Source organism: Malus sylvestris, chromosome 3 (assembly GCF_916048215.2).
Source record: "Malus sylvestris chromosome 3, drMalSylv7.2, whole genome shotgun sequence".
Taxonomy (NCBI): domain Eukaryota; kingdom Viridiplantae; phylum Streptophyta; class Magnoliopsida; order Rosales; family Rosaceae; genus Malus; species Malus sylvestris.
Genome location: NC_062262.1, coordinates 30,982,499 through 31,005,613, shown reverse-complemented (window position 1 = coordinate 31,005,613; position 23,115 = coordinate 30,982,499). Strand labels below are relative to the sequence as shown.

Here is a 23,115-nt window from a genome sequence, read left to right as displayed (position 1 = left end):
GCAAAAAATTACGGCATCCTTACGAATGCTTGCATATGGAGCATCTGCAGATCAAGTGGATGAGATCTCGAGGATGGGAAAAACAACCGTTCTGGAGTCCCTGATGCGGTTTTGCTCTGCAATTGAAGCCCTCTACACCAAAGAGTACCTCCGGACACCCACGCCAAGGGACATGAGAAGGCTTATGAGGAAGGGTGAGATGCGAGGCTTCCCTGGCATGATTGGAAGCATCGACTACATGCACTGGACTTGGAAAAATTGTCCAAGTGCGTGGCAAGGAGCATATGGCGACAGAAAAGGAGCCAAAAGCATCATTTTGGAAGCGGTGGCTTCATTTGATACATGGATTTGGCATGATTTTTTTGGTGTTCCAGGAGCTCATAATGACCTAAATGTCCTTGCCCAATCCCCAGTGTTCGACGAACTGCTGCAAGGAAAATCGTCGAGATGCACATATTGGGTTAATGGTACCCAATACGAGGGATCATACTACCTTGCAGATGGCATTTACCCAAGGTGGTCAACATTTGTCAAAACGGTGCCACATCCACAGACTGAAAAGGAAAAACACTTCGCAAAATGTCAAGAATGGTGTAGGAAGGATGTCGAGCATTGTTTTGGTATCCTACAAGCTCGTTGGGCGATTGTCAGGGCTACAGCTAGAATGTTTGATGTTGAGGCTCTTCGATCCATCATGATGACGTGTATTATTCTCCACAACATGATTGTTGAAGATGAGTATGATTATGATGTCGTCGATGAATATGAGCCGGATCTGATGAACAACTCAAGAACACATATCTGCTGTGCTCATGACCGGACCGAAGATCCAGTGCAACACGAGCCGTTGGAACACGATGGACGTTACAATGAATTGATCGTTCAACGGTACACTGATGTGCAAAAGCCATACTGGCACGTAACCCGCCAGAATGACTTGATTGAGCACCAGTGGGGATTGCATGAAGGCAAAGATAATTAAAATGAGGCCTGTGGTTGAAAAATAAATTGTATATTTTTTTTAAGTTTATGTAATTCTATGTAGTGTGTTTTATTTCTAAGTTTATTTGGTGAGTTTATGTAATTCTATGTAGTGTGCTTTGTTTTCAAGTGTATTTGGTGAGTTTATGTAATTCTATGTAGTGTGTTTTGTTTTTAAGTTTATTTGGTGAGTTTATGTAATCTTATTTCATGTGTTTAAATAAAGTACAAAAATAAATAAATAATTACATTAAAATTGCATAATAAATTAAATAAAAATAAATAAGAAATAACATAAAAATTACATAAGAAATTAAATAAAGTTCAAAAGAAAAAATAAATAAATAACATAAGAAATTAAATAAAGTTCAAAAGAAAAAAATAGAAAAAACATAAAAATTACATAAGAAATTAAATAAAATTCTAAAAAAATAAGAAATTACATAAAAATTATACAAAGTCTCTCGAGTTAGGATATGTGGTGCTAGGATCTTGGTTGCCATGATTTGTGTAGCTAGAACCCCCTTGACTTGTTTTTGCATCTCTTGCACGCCTCCTTCGCATGACATCTCTTTTTTCCGATGCCCAAAAATATTTAGAATTCGAAGACAGTCCTACTAGAGACTTGCTCATAGTGTCACGATCTGCTTGAGCCATCATTTCTTCTCTAAGCATTTCATTTTCTCGATGAAGTGCTTCTCTAACTAGCTCGTTCTCTCAATTAACTACTTCTATTTGTCTCTCAGCCGCCGCATCACGGGCCTCAGTAGCTGCTATTATTGCTGCCATAGCAGCAACTTTTTCCTCATCTCTAGCCTTTTCCCATGCCATGTTCAATTTACCTTGGCGAGTAAGTTCCTCCATATATTTAGTGTACTCATTTTTGGAAGAACTACATTTTTTCTTTGATGCTTTTTTACCTTGAGGCCTGAGGGACTGACGAGTCAGTTGGGTCTCGGGCACTTGTTCAGGCGTCCCTTCCGTGTCTTGAAATGTGTCGGCTTCTTGTTCAGCCATATCTGGTTCTGGAGAACTATGTAGACTCATACCGTGCATGACAACTTCTGGACCGGTTGCCACAATTTTGTATTTAGGGCAATCTTTGACAATTTGCCAACATTCCCATCTGGTGAATGATTTGTTCTGGTTCTTTGAATTGTAGAATGCTTGAGCTTGTAGTGTCTATAAAAATGTGGGATAAGATAGTGTTAAAAAATGCGGGTGTAACACAAATAAATAAATTCAAAATATTGATACGGGTGGAATGCATAAAAATTACATAAAAATGACATAAGAAATTAAATAAAAATTACATAAGAAATTAAATAAATTAAAATATTGATACGGGTGGAATGCATATAAATTACATAAAAATGACATATGAAATTACATACGAAATTAAATAAATTAAAATATTGATGTGGGTGGAATGCGTATAAATAAATAAAAATATCGTCACCTGATCTGCTAAACTTGTCTCACTACGAAGGTTACCAGAAACATGAAAGATGGCGTTTTTCCAACAAGTAAAGGATGCGTTGAGTTTTTTCCAACGACCTTAAAGACCTTGACTAGTTCTGGCGTCTTTTCCATGTACATCGCAAAACGCTTTCGTAATTTTACTCCACATTTCTCGCTTATCCATCTCATTACCCGTGATCGGGTCATGAGTAGTGTGAACCCAACATTCACACAACGTAACATCTTCAATGAGCTTCCACGAAGACATTTTTTTCTCTTAAAGTGTAGAAAATATTGAAATGTAGATAGTATAGAAAGTGTAGAAAATATTGAAATGTGGTGTAAAGGTGGAAGATGAGGGTTAGGTATTTATAGAAAAAAAAAACATTTTTTAAAATTTTCTGTATTTTTTTAATAATTTTTCTGTATTTTTTTTATAAATTTTAATGATTTTTAATATAGTTAATTAATCTAGACCGTTGGGTTTGAAAAATATTCAAATCCAAGAGCCAGGGAGTTGCCATGTGGCCAACGGTCATATTTCTGACCGTTGGGCCTCTTTATTTTATTTTATTTTATTTTTTTTGTGAAAAAATGTGGACCGTTGATCTGTGATTGAACGGTCCATTTTAAAAGTTAAATTTAAATTTTTTTTACTGTTGGAAATCCAACGGTCTACAAAAAATAACCGTTGGAAATCCAACGGCTATGAGCATGCCGCGTCACTCATGGGGCTCTGGAGCACAAGTGGGCTGACAAACCTCTGCAACCTTGTCGGCTACTCGCCTTGAGCGCGAGTGTCGTGCACGCGCCAGCCAAATAAGCCGGCTCTTGGGTCTGTCAAAATTGGGCTGAGTGCCAGGCAACTTTGTGGGCTGGAGCAAACTGACTGAGGGCCAGTTTGTTTTTTGAACTAAAGGCTGGGACATTTTTTCTCCGGTGAACTTGCTCTTAGTGAACATTGAAAATGCAGAGGTTAAAATTAAAGGCATTATATAAATGTAAACCACACTCGCATTTATACGTAGGCAATAATGCTAACATGACACTACAGATGTAAAAATAAAAAATAAAATCTTGTCAAAACCCACTTCCCTGCCAGGTCATAATTTTACAACCACCAAAAAATAACGGAAGGGCATGCCATGATCTCTAGAAAATGATAATCGCAAAAAAACATTAAAAAACTCATGCATTCAAATTTCGAAGAGCAAACAAAATTAATAATAATAAAATTAAGAAGTGAAAGCTGACAGAGCTTGAGATTGAATATGCCCTTTCACACAGTAACAACCATCTCTGTCAAAAACCCCCATCTCTGTCATCAAACGAAAACTCCGAAAGCAACAACCCATTTAAAATTGAACCCAAAAAAATTAAAAGCTTCTAACATTTGGGCAACACAACCAAAAATGAAATCAAACTGCAAAGCAAAACTTAAGTTTAGAAATCACTAACCTTAATACGTAAAAATTCTCTCAAAAGAGAGGCTTGAAACAAAACCGTGAAAAAGACGAAATCGATCCACCGTACGGATGGCAGCCAAAAACAGAGAAGAACGGCCAACAATGGTTGCAAAAATCAAAGATCATGTCTCGCCGGACAGAATACCGCGAAACGAAAAGGAAGAAATTGAGAGAAATCAGAGCACACAACGACGACGAAGGAAAACCCAGTCGACGAAAGCAGAAAATGGAGAGCTGAAAGGTGAAGTGAAAGAGATGTATGGAAGGAGAGAAAGAAACGACACAGAACCCTTGGGATGAATGGGTAAAACCGGCAATTGACTGCACACATAAGGGCAAAGCTAAGAAAACCCGAGGGCATTACCGTCCTTTCACTGTTCATGAACAGTGAAAAACAGCCCTTGGGGGGACTGGGTTTTATTATATGAATATAATGTCTCAAGAAAATGGGTTTTTATGTAGTTGTCAAACCATGTTTGAATATTCAACAAATAAGTGAATATCGCTTGTAATTAAAAAATTAAAATAATAGGAGAAAATCATTAAAAAAAAAGAACTTTAATGAAAAGTTTTTTGTACTGTTCACTTTAACGAAAAATCACATTTTTATACTAAAAAGTCAATCCTTGTATTATTCACTTACAACACGTTTTTGTCATTTTTGTTAAAACTCAAAATTTTCAAGTCATTTTCATTAATTTTCCTTTCAAAAAAATGATTGCCAATGTTTCTAGATTCTCTTCTTTTCGTTTTAATTCAAAATCCCAATTTAAAGTGCAGAAAGATACCCTCCATTCAGGATATGATTGTTACATTACATTAAAAACATTATAAGTTATCTTTCCACAAATAAACCCAGCAAATACGTATAGAAATCTTGTTGATCATGGTATTTAAATTTCAAAACTACTCCAAACAAATGAAGGCTAAAACCGGTACTTGGATCAAACTACCATTGATTAAGGAGGGAGGATCTAAATTTAAATTTTTCTCCCTTTCAAGATTATCCCCCAAAGGTTATTTTCCAATCGCGTGTGAATTCTTTTTCACAGCTTTAGTAAGAGTCTCATTATTTATTATGTATGATTTGGCATGTGATCGTCAAGAAAATTCACTCAATATCCTAATTTAGTTCCAACTAGGGTTAAAAAACATGCAAAATAAGACCGAAATTGACATTAAAAATAGACTAGAAAAACAAATGTCATGTATGATCTTGTTCTTATATTGTATAGTGCTCTTCCTATTATTGTCACACATTTGATTTTATGGAATGCATAAGTGACATTTTTCATTGTTTTGTTCCATGATAGGCAAAATAGCATACCCTTTACAAAATAAGTATCTTTACATTATTCTCTTACTCAAAAGTAAAATGTATAAGTTAAAAAACTGCATATTTGTCTAATTTATGTTTGGTATGCAAGTGATGTGGATTAAACTGATGCAAATGATCTTCCTCTTCATCCCATTTGATCAGACATGGTTTGACAACTATATAAAAATCAACCTCATACTCAATTTTTCTGTAATGGTTGGCCTCGTATACACTGAGATGAAACGATAATGGTTTTGTTCGGTTGTCTTTTTTTTTTTTTTTTTTGGACAATAGGTAACTTTTATCACCAATAAAAAGCAAGTACAAACAAAGGCCTAGATACAAGATTAATACAAAAAGAAGGCCAACATAACACAAAGGACAAGGCCCAAAGCCAGCTTTGGAGCCTAGCCCACACAAAAACAGAACACAGAAACACACAATGCCTCCTCCTGCACCTACAACAGCTGCCACCAGAAAAGTAAACATCGATCACCATGATCCGATGCCCACCACCATCGCTAAAGGTCATACCTGCAAGAACCCCAAAATTGATGAAAAAGAAGGCCTCCTCATCCTTCAGGGACCACCATACCAACTGTCTCCACGAAGCAAAGGAAGCCCGCGAGGAAGCAAGCAGCATCGCCACCAAGGGCAAACACCGGGAAAGGCCAACTGAGACCAGCAGAGGTGGTGGTGTGAACACCCGAGCCAAAGTTCTACACACCCTCCCGTAGAATGGCGAAGTATCGCATTGAAAATAAGTGGAAATCGATTGGAAATGATGATGGAAAGAGAGATGACGGAGCCAACTAATGAAAAAAAAGATGAAGGGAGATGGATGGAAGGGTATCGAAGGGGATGGATCAAGGAGGATGAAGCAAGCAGATGACCGGGGATTGGAGTTCGAGAAGGTATGATCAAAAGCAAATATAGATTTCAGATGAGGAAACTGATATTTGCATGGATGGGGGAAAGTGTAGACAACATGGAGAGCAAAGAGAAAAGAAAAATGAAGAAAAAGTATGGGACTACCACCGACCCTAGCAGTAGCTAGGGCCGGCAATAACACTAGTTTAATCGAAAAGACCACTCACACTAAAATGAGAAAGGTTCTCACGGAAGGAGAAAATGTCTCTCACATAAGGAGAGAAAATTTTTTAGGTCATGAAGAAAATGTACAAACTTTCAAATAAGGTACCCTGAATTAAATTAATATGGTTTGACGACCCGTCCCTAATTTCTTATGTAATTTCTCCCTGAATATGTGTATTGTCGATTTTGCCCTTATTGGCAAGTGACGTGGACGTATTCATATCGCTTTTATTCTATTTCTCGCTATCACATTTAAATGGTACACGTTGTTACGAGTGTACGTAAATTTTATCAGCGTGAAAACACTATTCCGGATAGATTTTAGATTCACTTTTTGTACAAAATCTAAACCCTATCCCTAGCTTTTTCTTAGCCCATCCCGTACACCCTCCTCCATTATTTCACACACTCACCAATCCCATCCATTCCCGTATTTCTGTCCCTTAATCAGAACTCAGAAAAAGGAACTCTATCTCTCTCTCTTCCTTCTCTCTCTCCCGTATTCTCTTCTTCTCTGCAAAACCCTTAGGGAGCTTCAAAACTCTCAAATCGAACCTAAAAACCACACCATTGTACTCCCCTCATCCTTACTAACATAACCATGTTCTTGAAACTTAGGATGGACGAGTTTTTATGTTGAACTCATGAAGTCCGAACTCGGGCACATTGAGTTCGACGTATTTTCGAGCGAGTTAGGAAGTTTTGAAGCTTAGGGAAGTTTATACGCAACTCCTCGAGGCTCCTACTATAATTTGGGAGAAGTTTGAAGGTGAAACGACCGAGTTTCGAAGAGTTCACTTTTGGCCAGAACTTTCGAGGCTTTTTCCGGTGACCTCTGTCCACTTTTTGGACTCCAAACAGTGCTTTTGAAAAATTTCTAGAATTCCGGCGAAGTTGAGTTGCAGACGGCGGTGACGGAGAGGCTCGACGGAGAAGGAGACGAAATATTAGTGATGAAATATTCTGACAGCGTCAGGTAACGCCGTTAAATTCTGTTAGTTTTTAACGGAATATTCCGTGGAATATTCCTGACTGCATCAGGCTAACTGACGGCACTGGCCTGCGCGTGGGGGCGTGCCTAGTCGTGCCATTGCCGGCATGTGGGGGCACGTGAGCCATCCAAAAATTATTTTAAAAAATTGGGGATGTTCGTGATGTCGAGTAGGTCACGATGGTATATTTAAACTCTAAGTTTAAGCAAACTATGGGGGTTTTATTTAGGTTTCCGTATATGTGCTTTAATTAATTCTATTTTAGTTATTTCACATATAGAGGAAACGTATCCTGAGGACGTTTGAGGCCAAGCTAAGCTTAGGGGTTACGACCTAGCGACGTACTTGTGAATGGGTAGTTTTTTATTTTATATCTATACGTATTTATAGTTTCCAAAGTTGCATAATTACACCACTTTGCGTATATTTTACCAAATAATTGATAACTACGATATAATTGTGATAAATGTTGTTATATGGTTGAGATATTACTGTCATGGCATTCATACATATTTGTACATGCTCATCTTGCTGCACCCCGATGTTAGTAGTCGCCCGAGGGTCAGGGCCAGTCCTTCATGTGTATGTTCACATCACACCATTCGCTAGCCTTGGATCAAAGTTAGGTGCCAGTCTTGTCGGGTAGATTGCATTAGGCAATTCAACTTGTATGTGACTTGCTTCTGCACTAATCTTCACATGATCGTAGTACTAGAGCATATTGATTACATGTCACATCCCAGCTTGGGGTCCACCACATCTCGGGCCCAATCCACCACCGTAGTATGATATTGTTCGCTTTGGGCTTATCATTCCCTCACGGTTTTGTTTTTAGGAACTCACGAGCAACTTCCCAGTGGGTCACCCATCCTGGGACTATTTTCCTGAAAAGTGTTAAAGACTTGTGATTTGAGTTTTGTTATTATATATGGTTATATATATACTATTTTTCTGGGAAAGTATACAGGTTTTACAGCGAGGGGTTAGAAGTGTTATTAAATGAAATATTTTCGAAAAGCTTTGTTTTATTGACCCACTCAATCTTGTTTTGCGCCCCCCATGTTCTAGTTAGCAGTGTTGGTGGCTCCAAGGATTCCCACAGCGTTCTAACAGACTATTTAAATGTAGGACTCACCTTCGGGTGTTGTAATTTAGTAATGGTCCTACTTGACTGCACCTAGTACTTATGATCTGATTATGTGTGTTTCACACTTAAACTCACTCTAGCATGTTAGTTGGATATTATTGCTAGTAGTTGGTTTTTATTCCTTCGTATTTCTTTTACCTTTTTGCTTCCGCGTCGCATTTTTTGTTACGTCACACCCACGTGACGGCCAATACGCCCTGATTTTAGGGTCGGGATGTATCATTACACCCAGTCTTGTTCGTGTCAGAAATTATCTGTTCGAACTCGTGTGTCAGCTTAGATGGATGAGCACTTAGTTATACTTGTTTATCACATGATTATATTATTGTGGCATTCGATACATCATGACTCAGCATATTCTGGTTATAATACTGTTATAATATTGTGTTTTAGTGTTTACATACTTACATACTATGTTTTAAGGAAACTATACTTGTTTTACGGCGAGGGGTTAATATATTCGAAAATAAGGATTTTGTATAAGCATTGTTTTGCTTAGGCCTGGCAATTCCTGACACGACCCGATAACCCGACACGACACGACACGAAATTAACAGGTGTTCGGGTCGACACGATAACGAATCGGGTCGTTATCGGGTAACCCGATAAGCACCTGTTAAGATAACAGGTTGATTCGGGTATACACGTGGGTAACACGATACACGATAAGCAGAATATTAATTTTATAATTTTATAACCCTAAAAAAATATTGTAATAATTATATATATTAATTTAACAATTTTATACCCCTAAAAACTATAATAAATATATATATATATTAAATTAACTATAATAATTATAATAATTATACCCCAAAATATTAACTATCTATAATAATTATATATATATAGATTAAATTTTGAATTATAAAAACTATAATAATTATTAATTAATATGTATGCATCCATTGATTTGAATTTTGATTCCATAATTGATCCATTCCATTCCCTGCTGCAGTAGTGCCACCCTTTTTGAAGAAAAAAGGAGGGAAAATGAAAATGATAAGAAAAGTTGAAAAGGAAACAAAAAAGAGAGGGAATTAGGGAAAGATGGATGGATAGGATGGAGGGAAAAGTGAAAATTATATGAAAAGTTGAAAAGGAAACAAAAAAGAGAGGGAAAAATGAAAATTAATAGAAGTGCAGTGGTGAGAATATTTTTTTTTAAGTTATTAACTTTTTATCGCACATGATATATCCTACTATTTTTATAATGACACGTGATGTACTACTCTGTGTACCAGTCAATTATACATACAAAATAAATAGATTTAAATCTACTTAATATATATATATATACATACACCATTGAACTTGATGGGATATGAATTCTCCGAAACAAATTTCAACGATCACAACCGTCAAACTTGTTTGTATATACTTCGAGATCACATAACCAAAAAATCACAAAAAACAAACGTTCAGAGATCAAGTAACGGGACAAATCTTTTCGACGGTTATAAACGAAAAATCACGATTTAACGGTTATATTAACACCGATTTTGATTATTTTTTATAGCTACACTCCTTGACCCTATATGAATAGAATGAATGAATTCGATCTTCAATTTAAAATATTTACACAAGTGGATACCACAAAATCTTATGCTATACTTAATGAAAGTATAAATAAACTCTAAGTGTTAGTCAATCTATTGTTTTAATGGGATACAAATTCTCCGAAACTAATTTCAACGATCTCAACCGTCAAACTTGTTTGTATATGCTTCAAGATCACATCAACAAAAAATCACAAAAAACAAACATTTAGAGATCAAGTAACGGGACAAAACTTTTCGACGGTTATAAACGAAAAATCACGATTTAACGGTTATTTTAACTCTGATTTTGATGATTTTTTACAACTACAGTCCTTCACCTTATATGAATACAATGAATGAATTCGATCTTCAATTGAAAATATTTACACAAGTGGATACCACAAAATCTTATGTTATACTTAATTAAAATAGAAATAAACTCTAAGTGTTAGTCAATCTATTGTTTTGATGGGATACGAATTCTCCAAAACTAATTTCAATGATCCCAACCGTCAAACTTGTTTGTATATGCTTCGAGATCACATCAACAAAAAATCACAAAAAACAAACATTCAGAGATCAAGTAACGGGAAAAAACTTTTCGACGGTTATAAACGAAAAATCATGATTTAACGGTTATTTTAACTCTGATTTTGATGATTTTTTACAGCTATACTCCTTGACCCTATATGAATACAAAGAATAAATTCGATCTTTAATTTAAAATATTTACACAAGTGGATAACACAAAATATTATGTTATACTTAATGAAAGTATAAATAAACTCTAAGTGTTAGTCAATCTATTGTTTTGATGGGATACGAATTCTCCAAAACTAATTTCAACGATCCCAACCGTTAAACTTGTTTGTATATGCTTCGAGATCACATAAGCAAAAAATCACAAAAAACAAACATTCAGAGATCAAGTAACGGGACAAAACTTTTCGACGGTTATAAACAAAAAATCACGATTTAACGGTTATTTTAACTCCGATTTTGATGATTTTTTACAGCTACAGTCCTTGACCATATATGAATACAAAGAATGAATTCGATCTTCAATTTAAAATATTTACACTAGTGGATGTGGATATCACAAAATCTTATGTTATATACTTAATAAAAGTATGAATCAACTATAATAATTATATATATTAATTTAACAATTTTCTACCCCTAAAAACTATAGTAATTATATAATATAATTATACATATTAAATTAAATTTAAAAAATTGATGACCATTTGGATCGGCTGAGATTTAATCTTTTGAGAAAGACTTACAACCTTGAAAACAAAAACTCTTTCATTTTGAATATCCTTGCACATTTAATATTTGTAATAGATTAGTAGTGTATGTATTATTTTTTTATTAGGCTCTTATTTTCGAGTGTAGTTATAATACTTAAATGACAAATGTTTTAATGTTTTGAAGTAATATTTATGTGGCAATATGTGGTATGTGCAAATTAAAATATTTTTTTTTCTTAACGGGTCATAACGGGTCGGGTCACTTTACCCGTTGGGTAAAGTGACACGACCTGTTAAGGACCTGTTAAGATAACGGGTGTGACACGACATGATCCGTTAAGATAATAGGTGTTACACGAAAACGACACGAACACGACAGACACCACCCGTTTGCCCGGCCTAGTTTTGCTAATCCACTCAACTTTGTTTTTCAATCCTGCAGGACCTAGATAGCTATACTCTTTATGGCACTCGAGGAATCTCGGCAGTTCTGACATTTTCTTCTCTTTAGATGTACGAACTTATCACGGTTATGTAATAAGTGTACTTAGTTACTTTGACTACTCTTCTGTAGTTTCACTGTCTATTACGCTCTGAATAATTTTAGTAGGTTCTTTCCACGATTGTGTACTCTTTCACTATTTAGTATACCTATTTCTAAGTAGTTTTAATTTTATTCACTTTTTGCATCACTTACCTTTATGGTTACGTCACCTCACGATGATGGTCAGCATGCTTCGACCTTTCCAAGTGAGAGTGTGTCAAAAAAAAAAAATCAATAGTCACCATATTAATGGATATGTCTTTGTCCAAAAAAAAAAAAATATTGATGGATATGTATGTGTGACAAGCACAAAACGTAGCAAACCAACACTCCAAAACCGAAAGAGCTTCAATTTTACCACTCAGTACTACGATCTTGTGGTATTCCTCTTTACTTGTAAGTGAGAGGTTTTAGGTTCGAATATCGTAAATGACGAATTCGATACCAAATTAGGTTGTTATTGTGTGGCTTAGCCGAATTTCCCCTCTCCTTAGTGCAAGAATATATCGTTGTACTAAAAAAAAAAAAAGCTTCCATCTCGGCAACTAAAAATTCAATCACTTTATATATAACTTGTAGCATGGAAGATTTTTTATTTATTTTGAAAGTAACTCTTAGTCTAATTTCTCTTCTCAATGTTAAAGAAGTTTTAAGTTCAAATAATTCAATTTCGTTGATGAAAAAAAGGGAAGAAATTATAAAATGATCCAAAAACCAATTTCGAGATCATCATGCACAAAGAAAAATTTCACTCATACAAAACCAATTTCATATCTTGTTCACACTAAATACAACTTTAAACACACGACCCATCAATATTTATGATGCTATCAACCACAATAAATTATTGGTTGTCGAAGATTTTAATTCACCCCAAATGATTCAAATACCAAATAATGTTAAAAGAGATTCTCTCAAAAGTGTGACTTTTTATAGACTCTCTGTCACATCATTTTTTTTTTTGGCACAATGGTGTATAATATTGGCATATTAATTGACATTAAATTGTGATGCGACAAAAAGTTTATAAAAAATCTCACTTTGATAAAGTTTCTTTATAGCATTGCTCTTACATAGTACTCAATCCAATGAACAACCAATGAAAGAAAAACAAGAATGAGATAAGGCAAAATAAACAGAATCTTATTGATAGATGCCTTATATTTATGATGGATGCCTTATAGTTTGTGAATCCAACAAAATCTTTGGCTTCTTATGTGACAAAAGGAGTGGTGTCACGGAGGCTCCACAGTCCTCTATGGAATATATGGATGGTGGGTGGCTTGTTTTTCTTGAAAGGCACCATTTTTGTTTTGTTTTGAGAAAGTTGGATAGTTTGTTGTGGCCAAAGTGGGGTCTTTCAAGAAAGGTAGAGATTAGCTTTGCTCATTGGTATGTCACAAGGCAAGATTTGAGGATTCAATCATATATAGTCACCTCTCAACTTGTGGTATCTAATTTCTGTTTCAGATTATCAAATTTATGATTAGATTATGGTTACCTTAGTTTGACTCAAATCTTTGAATTACTGTCAATTTTTTATTGGATGGAATTTGAATTTAAAGTATCTAACTAACGGCTCATGGCTCATAAACCAAATGAAAAATAAATAAAGTAAATAGGATCTAGTGTGTTCAATTTTGGTAGATTTTCATTTTTCATGATAGATTGAACTTAAAACCTAAATCCAAGTTCTGATCACCATTAACTTTGAGAAATCTCCTATTCTAATCCTTTAATTATTCTCTTGATTACTATAAAACTGAATCATGCGGAACTATACGTCTTGGTTCTTAAAACATTTGGTGATCTCAAAAACCAACCAAGTGATGGTCACTTAAAAGCAAATATATCATTTGTATGAAAATTAAGCAAGCACTTTTGAAACATGCATATATATGATATATGTCTTCCTTTTTTATATAATTTACTTTTTCTTTGATGCAGTATTTACCATTTTGGAGAGCCTAATATATAACACGAGACGTATTTGTTTTGAATAAATTATATACTTGTGTTAACACATTTTTTTCTTTCTAAAAAGTGAACTTATTTTCTTCAGTTTCAAATCATCCCACACACCATCTAGTTATTATTGAAAGTATACGATTTATTTTTTTCCGGTAACAGAAAGTATACGATTTATATATAACATTGATGTTCTCACAGAAGCTTTTGATCATGTATATCCAATCGGAAGGGGGAAACATAAAAATTGATCCAGTCTGTATATCTATCTTCAACTATGTTCTTGCTATAGTTAGTAAGTAAATATGAACCGCAGAACATCTTTTCTTATAAAGCATAACTTTCAAAATAAGTTAACGTTATAAGTAAATTTCCTATTCAATTTCCATTAATAATCATTTATAATTGTTATCACTAACTTTCCATAAATAGGAAGTAGGAAATAGAAAGTAACAAGTTGAATTTAAGGTATAGGAAGGAAAGGATTAAGTTTAGGGTGACAATGGGGGTAAGTATGAAGGGATGGTAATTTAACCCATCAAATCCAATCCCCGCAAGTAACCGATCCGAATGGTTATGTTTTGGGTATAAAATTGTGGGTACCCATACCCAAAACCGAACCATTTCATCTATGAATAAAAAATATATAAATATTTATTATATGAAAAGGGGTTGTTAATAATCATGCATTATTAAATATGAAATTAATTATTTACTTTTATATCATTAATAATAGAAATTATATGCTTATAATTTTTAAGAGTGTAAATGTTTTCTGTGTGCTATTCACACCCCTTTTTACTTCTCACGCACCCTTTGTTAATTTCTACCCTTTAATCTTCTTTAATTCAGTCGATTCGACGGCCGCAAATTAAGGTGTATATGAAGTAAAAAGAGGTGTGTGGATAGCACACCCTTTATTTAATATCGTTTTTTTTAATATTCTTCATTTAGTTAATAATATAAATAAATATATAAATATCATAATGGGAAAAACCGTTCTCCATCAAAAATCCGTCACCCGACAGGTTCGATCATGAGGAAAACCCGTTCGGGAATTCTACGGGTTCGGGTATGGGGATGGCACATCTGAACCCAATCCGTCCCATTGTCATCCCTAGGTATGGCGATGGAGGATGGGGTCGAATTTGTCATTCCGTTCTCACATTTTTTTTTACTATTTTTTGCCTTGAAAAATGATACAATTTTGCTTTAAATAAAGAATGGTAGCCCAAAGATAAACGATGACATAATGAACGCACAACAATGTTATAACGACAACATGGTAAAGAATGATCATCCAACTAATTGTCCATCAAGGATATAGCACATATATTAGTAACAATGATAACTTCAAAGACATGTAGCACATATGATTGTAACAATGATAACTTCAAAGACATGTAATATGTCATTCACTCATTCTAATCAATGATATTCATTTAAAAACTTCAACCGTACGTACCAGACACAAATCTTAACAAAATTGTAAATGAAACAAACCGAAAAGGGTAAAATTAAAGGAGGCACAAACTGCATAAAAACTAAAAACTCACGTCACTAGATTAATTTCTAGTTTTCAACATCATTGCAAAAAACAAGAAGCACTTATCTCAAATTGTATAAGAATAGTTTGCATGTGGTATTTGTTTGTCTTTCTAGTGTTTCTAGTTTTCCTATCAAAGAAATTAGTATGTAAATTCAAAGGTAGTGCCAATCAAAGTTTGAACTTGTGTTATTTAAAAGGAATTTTGCCATGTGAACACAATGTCGATATTTAACTTAAAATGCATATGATACTCCCATATTGCACCACTTTATACTTTTCAAATCCCAAAAACATGCTAGTAAATATGGGTAATGCTAAAGAGACTAAATTTGTAAACAAAACTTTATAAACTAAATGACATAGAAATTGATGATTGAATTATTATTTAAACGTTAATAAACGTGCTCAATTGTATTGGTAACATCATTTAATTTGCAAATTTTATTTACAAATTTAATCTCCATAATATTATCCAATAAACATATATGTTACTACGTTAGGCAAATTTAATAGCGATGAATTTCATGTATATGTCGGTGTTGACGATACTTTAAATGGGTCCCACGTACGTGGGAGTTGATTTGGTAGGCCCTATACGCTAAAGCTGCAAAAGCCAGCCATGCATGGATGCCCAAAAATGAAACAAACAAGCAAAGCATTGGTGACACTGGTTCGTAGCTCAATTTGGTAACTCATAAACAAACCCAATTGGAATTTGAGGGCAAAAATATGGCTTTCAGCTTTTGGCTTATGGCTTTCGGCTTTCGACTTTTGGCTCTTGACTTTTGGCTCTCACTTGTCTTCTCAGGAGAGAAAGTAGTGAGTGAGTGAGAGAAAACAGAGCTCATAAGAGTCGGTCTAGGAAGCAAATGAGGAGTGGAGCGAGAATGTGGGCTACAAATTTGAGAAAAATATTAATCATAGTGTTCTAGATTTGCATGGTTTGAATTTCAAAAAAACCATACAAAAAATACAGATTTTTTGGTCATAAATTTGCATATATACTCTCTCTCTCTCTCTCTCTCTCATCTGATCTCTCTCGGACATGTGAGAAAAATCTGAAAACCTCTCAGATTATCTCTCTTCCGCTTCTCTCTCTCTCTCTCTCTCTCTCCTTTCCCTTTTTAATTTTTGTACTGTTTTTTTTGCTAAAAACTTGGCTAGGCTTTCGGGTTTGTTCCTCCCCAAGCGAGATTTTGGGCAATCTTAAATTCCTCTAAGAGTTTGTTTTCAAATCATGGTTTCTTGAAAATCAAGGATTTGGGTCTCTCTCTCCAATCTTTGTTTCGTTGTTTCCTTAAAATCCCAAAAAAAAATGATAAAAATACCCAAATTTTTATTCATGGAAGAGAAGAACAAGAGCAAGTACTACAAAAGCCACAAGAACATGTTCCTCCTCCAACTCAAATCACCATCAAGATTTAGATTTTCCCCCATAAATCCCCATTTCAAATCCTGAGTTTCTGAGTGTGATCCAGAAATCCCCTCTTTTTTATTATCAATCTTTTGTTGCTGTAAAAGTAGATGGATTTATTAACATAGCAAAAGAAATGGCTCATGAGGAAGAACAAACCCAAGACACTAGCACTGAAATTATTGGGTTGGGAAGCAATAACATCATCAGTAGTAGATCTTCATCCAAAAAAACAAAGCAGAAAAAAGTGCCACAGAGAGGACTTGGTGTTGCACAGCTTGAGAAAATCAGGCTTGAAGAACAGCAGAAGAAAGCAGCAGCAGCTGCAATTTTGTCCACCACCCCACCATCTTCTCTCTCATTACCAACAAAATCTTCTTCACATTCGTGTACTAGTTCGGTTCCGATCAGGCATTTTTATCAGCCTCCCTCTTCAATCCCATTTCCATCACTGGATCTGCCCTCCCCCAACTCGATTTTCCGTCCGCAGTTGATTCCACCGGCCCACAGCGGCGTTGATGGTAGGAAGCCAATGATCAGCAGTGGAACTTTTCCGTTTGGTGTGGGAAATAATAACAACAACAATAATATTAATGGTGGTGGGAATGGGAATCATGTTCCCAACTTGTGGAATCCATGTGAGTTTAATATTCTTGATCAGAAGGTGAGTTGTAATCCTGGGTTGGATCCTGGATTGGCATTCAGGTCTACTATGAATTTACCTTTTGAGTCCAGCAACAACAACCCCATTTGGCCGCTCTCCAATTTTCCAACAAGAACACAGCAATTTCATCACCAGCAGCCTCCTCCTCCACCGCCACCTCCTCCTCCTCCTTCAATGGTGACACATTCTTTCTACTTTATTTTCTTCGTTGTTTGTTTCAGTTTCCCCTTTCTCTTTGAGTTCTAGAAAAAAATCTAGTTATGTAAAGAAATGTTAGATTCAAGTTAGGCAAGTTAACTTAGGTAGCGTGCCTCTTTGTAGATTAAAGTAGTTTAGAATATCTTTGTATAAAAAAAAAATAGTTACATGAAGAAATTAATGAACTTTTGATGATCCACTCTTTTTAATTCTATTTGAGAATGAACTGTTGGTGTATGGGAAATATTGCAGGTTAATCTGTCAACAGCAAATTCATCATCTGTACTAAATTTTCAGATAGAGCCCCCTTCAAACCAAAGCTATTACAGCAACTATACTCCTATGTGGCCGGATGAAGAAAAGGTTTGTTCTGTTCACCTCTATATTTAGCCTATATGATTGCCTCTTTTTCCTGAAATATGTATCTAATTTTAGCATCTCAAAACTTAAAATTTCTCAGTACTTATTTTGCAAATTCTTTTTCCTAGTGGGAATTAGTCCAACAAGTGGGATTTCATTAGATTTGGAAATCCTATTTCACATATTGGAATTCAGAAAGAATTTGTATACTTTTATATTTCAGTTTGTTTTATTTTGATGGAATTGAATTTAAATTTGAGTACAATCTGTTTGGTAATTTTGTGAGGCACCTAAGAGATTAGTGTTCCTGCATACCTAGGCGTAGCCAAGTTGACTATAACAATGTGGTCCTCCTTCTGAACCCAAATTGTAATTTTCCTCCTCGTAATTTAGATTAGAATATAATCAATATATAGAATATCACTCAAATAATGCTTCATTTGACTAATTCTTACTATCTGTAATATGTAGTAGATGGTTGGCATGAAGAGGCCATATCCATTTTCTCTAGAGAATCCACCTGTCCCCTCCATCAAGTTCCCTACATTTGTTGCTCCTCCTATAAGAGCCGATGAAGCAACTTCATGTGGGAACAGATCTGCCTTCAATTTTGATCCCGCAATCAAAACAAATTTCAGGTCAGTTTATCTCTAATTATCTTCCATTTATTTACACCAAGCACATTATTTGGCTCACATGGATTTTCTTTCCTTTGCACCATATTCAGAGAAGGACCTTCATGCTCAACTTCAATTTCTGAGTCGAATTCAAGAAGCAGCATCAAAGAAAATGGGAGTGTCAATGGAGATTTTCTCACCCTAGCCCCTCCTTCAACTAGTTGGACATGTCCCAGCCCAAAGCTCAACCTCCCTCCATCTTATCTTGCGTTTCATAACCGTGAAATTCCGGATTTTGAATCATTTCACTATCAAGTGCGATAATCAACACAGCCCACTTCTCATTTCATTAACTTTGTTTAGCAGTTTCATTTCATTAATTATCTAATTTTTTTTTTCGTTCATTCGTATTGTTATAGGGGAATAATGCAGATGACACAATTTACCAGCCCGGACCAAGTGTTCCAAATCCACAACAAGCTTTCTACAGCTTCTTCCCACTAGCAAAGGCACAAAATGATAGGGCAGCGACCACTGTAAACAACAATTGCAATGGTGAAGTAGGAGAAAGTGTTGATCTCAATTTGAAGTTATAAAATCCGATTTATTTATTAATTAGGCCATTTCTTGTGGATCTTGTTTTCTCTGTAAACCATATTATAAATTTTTTTTTTTTTTTTTTTTTGCATCATTTAAATTTATACTTAGATGGGTCTTTTATTTGCATATGTAAGCTTGAGCCTTGTGAAGGGTGAAGAGTTTGGGAAGGAAAAAATGGACATGGAGATGCAGATTTGTCTGTATGAGTGGTTACAATTGTATTCTTATGAAGTCAAAAGTTCTTGTGTGCCTTGGGATTTTGGGATCTTTTGAGTTATGTTTCGAGTTTGTTTTTTGGTTGGTGGATGACCGAGGCACTGCAGTTGCTAACAAACTTTTGCATGTGGATTGTGGAAGATCTGACTGTGCTTTGTCCTATCGTTTTTTATGTGGGGTAGGCACATATGACATCCACTATAATTGCAAGCGTTTGATGTAGACCTGGCAATTCCTGACACGACCTGATAATTCGACACGACACGACACGAAATTAACAGGTGTTCGGATCGATACGATAACGAAACGGATCGTTATCGGGTAACCCGATAAGCACCTGTTAAGATAACGGGTTGGTTCGGGTATACACGTGGGTAACACGATACACGATAACAGAATATTAATTTAATAATTTTATAATCCTACAAAAATACTATAATAATTATATATATATATATATATTAATTTAACAATTTTATACCCCTAAAAGCTATAATAATTTTATTTATATATATATATATATATATATATTAAATTAACTATAATAATTATAATAATTATAATATACCCCCAAAATATTAACTATAATAGTTATATATATATATATATTAAATTTTATACCCCTAAAAACTATAATAATTATACATACAAAATAAATAGATTTAAATCTACTTAATAAGTAAATATATATATACACACACACACACACCATTAAACTTCATGGGATACGAATTATACGAAACTAATTTCAACGATCCAACCGTCAAACTTGTTTGTATATGCTTCGAGATTGCATCAGCGAAAAATTACAAAAAACAAACATTCACAGATCAAGTAACGAGACAAAACTTTTCGACGGTTATAAACGAAAAATCACGATTTAACGGTTATTTTAACTCCAATTTTGATGATTTTTTACAGCAACACTCATTGACCCTATATGAATACAATGAATGAATTCGATCTTCAATTTAAAATATTTACACTAGGGGATACCACAAAATCTTATGTTATACTTGATGAAAGTATGAATAAACTCTTAAGTGTTAGTGAATCTATTGTTTTGATGGAATACGCATTATACGAAACTAGTTTCAACGATCCAACCGTCAAACATGTTTGTATATACTTCGAGATCGCATACGCCAAAAATTGAAAAAAACAAACATTCAGAGATCAAGTAACGGGACAAAACTTTTCGACGGTTATAAACGAAAAATCACGATTTAACGGTTATTTTAACTCCGATTTTGATAATTTTTTACAGCTACACTCCTTTACCCTATATGAATACAATGAATGAATTCGATCTTCAATTTAAAATATTTACACTAGTGGATACCACAAAATCTTATGTTATACTTAATGAAAATATGAATAAACTCTCAAGTGTTAATGAATTTATTGTTTTGATGAGATACGCATTTTGCGAAACTAGTTTCAACAATCCAACCGTCAAACTTGTTTGTATATGCTTCGAGATCGCATACGCCAAAAATTGCAAAAAACAAATATTCAGAGATCAAGTAATGAGACAAAACTTTTCGATGGTTATAAACAAAAAATCACGATTTAACGGTTATTTTAACTCCAATTTTGATGATATTTTACATTTACACTCCTTGACCCTATATGAATACAATGAATGAATTCGATCTTCAATTTAAAATATTTACACTAGTGGATACCACAAAATCTTATGTTATACTTAATGAAAATATGAATAAACTCTTAAGTGTTAGTGAATCTATTGTTTTGATGAGATACACATTTTGCAAAATTAGTTTCAACGATCCAACCGTCAAACTTGTTTGTATATGCTTCGAGATCGCATACGCCAAAAATTGCAAACAATAAACATTCAGAGATCAAGTAACGAGACAAAACTTTTCGATGGTTATAAACAAAAAATCACGATTTAACGGTTATTTTAACTCTAATTTTGATGATTTTTTACATCTACACTACTTGACCCTATATGAATACAATGAATAAATTCGATCTTCAATTTAAAATATTTACACCAGTGGATACCACAAAATCTTATGTTATACTTGATGAAAGTAAGAATAAACTCTTAAGTGTTAGTGAATCTATTGTTTTGATGGGATACGCATTCTACAAAATTAGTTTCAACGATCTAACCGTCATACTTGTTTGTATATGCTTCGAGATCGCATACGCCAAAAATTGCAAAAAACAAACATTCATAAATCAAGTAACCGGACAAAACTTTTTGAAGATTATAAACAAAAAATCACGATTTAACGGTTATTTTAACTCCGATTTTGATGATATTTTACATCTACACTCCTTGATCCTATATGAATACAATGAATGAATTCGATCTTCAATTTAAAATATTTACACTAGTGGATACCACAAAATCTTATGTTATACTTGATGAAAGTATAAATAAACTCCTAAGTGTTAGTGAATCTATCGTTTTGATGGGATACGCATTCTACGAAACTAGTTTCAACGATCAAACCGTCAAACATGTTTGTATATACTTCGAGATCGCATATGCTAAAAATTGAAAAAAAAAAACATTCATAGATCAAGTAACGGGACAAAACGTTTCGACGGTTATAAACGAAAAATCACGATTTAACGGTTATTTTAACTCCGATTTTGATAATTTTTTACAGCTACACTCCTTTACCCTATATGAATACAATGAATGAATTCGATCTTCAATTTAAAATATTTACACTAGTGGATACCACAAAATCTTATGTTATACATAATGAAAATATTAATAAACTCTTAAGTGTTAGTGAATATATTGTTTTGATGAGATACGCATTTTGCAAAACTAGTTTCAATGATCCAACCGTCAAACTTGTTTGTATATGCTTCGAGATTGCATATGCCAAAAATTGTAAAAAAACAAACGTTCAGAGATCAAGTAATGGGACAAAACGCTTCGACGGTTATAAACGAAAAATCACGATTTAACGGTTATTTTAACTCCGATTTTGATGATTTTTTACAGCTACACTCCTTGACCCTATATAAATACAATGAATGAATTCGATCTTCAATTTAAAATATTTATACTAGTGGATACCACAAAATCTTATGTTATACTTGATGAAAGTATGAATAAACTCTTTAAGTGTTAGTGAATCTATTGTTTTGATGGGATACACATTCTATGAAACTAGTTTCAACGATCCAACCGTCAAACATGTTTGTATCTACTTCAAGATAGCATACGCCAAAAATTGAAAAAAACAAACATTTAGAGATCAAGTAATGAGACAAAAATTTTCAACGGTTATAAACGAAAATCACGATTTAACGGTTATTTTAACTCCGATTTTGATGATTTTTTACAGCTACACTCCTTTATAATATAATGAATGAAATCGATCTTCAATTTAAAATATTTACACTAGTGGATACCACAAAATCTTATATTATACTTGATGAAAGTAAGAATAAACTCTTAAGTGTTAGTGAATCTATTGTTTTGATGGGATACGCATTCTACGAAACTAGTTTCAACGATCTAACCGTCATACTTGTTTGTATATGCTTCGAGATCGCATACGCCAAAAATTGCAAAAAACAAACATTTAAAGATTAAATAACGGAACAAAACTTTTCGACGGTTATAAACGAAAAATCCCAATTTAACGGTTATTTTAACTCCGATTTTGATAATTTTTTATAGCTACACTCCTTGACCCTATATGAATACAATGAATGAATTCGATCTTCAA

General features: G+C 34.2%; 1 protein-coding gene across 1 annotated transcript; it reads left to right on the top strand.

The window, feature by feature from the left end:
- The first annotated feature begins 16,085 nt into the window (after window positions 1-16,085).
- Window positions 16,086-19,433, top strand: LOC126614357 (verprolin-like). The gene is made up of 5 exons (XM_050281971.1): window positions 16,086-17,570; window positions 17,844-17,954; window positions 18,426-18,589; window positions 18,679-18,883; window positions 18,988-19,433. The coding sequence occupies exons 1-5, from the start codon at window positions 16,866-16,868 to the stop codon at window positions 19,162-19,164; spliced, it is 1,362 nt and encodes a 453-aa protein (XP_050137928.1). The 5' UTR covers window positions 16,086-16,865; the 3' UTR covers window positions 19,165-19,433.
- Window positions 19,434-23,115: the final 3,682 nt, after the last annotated feature.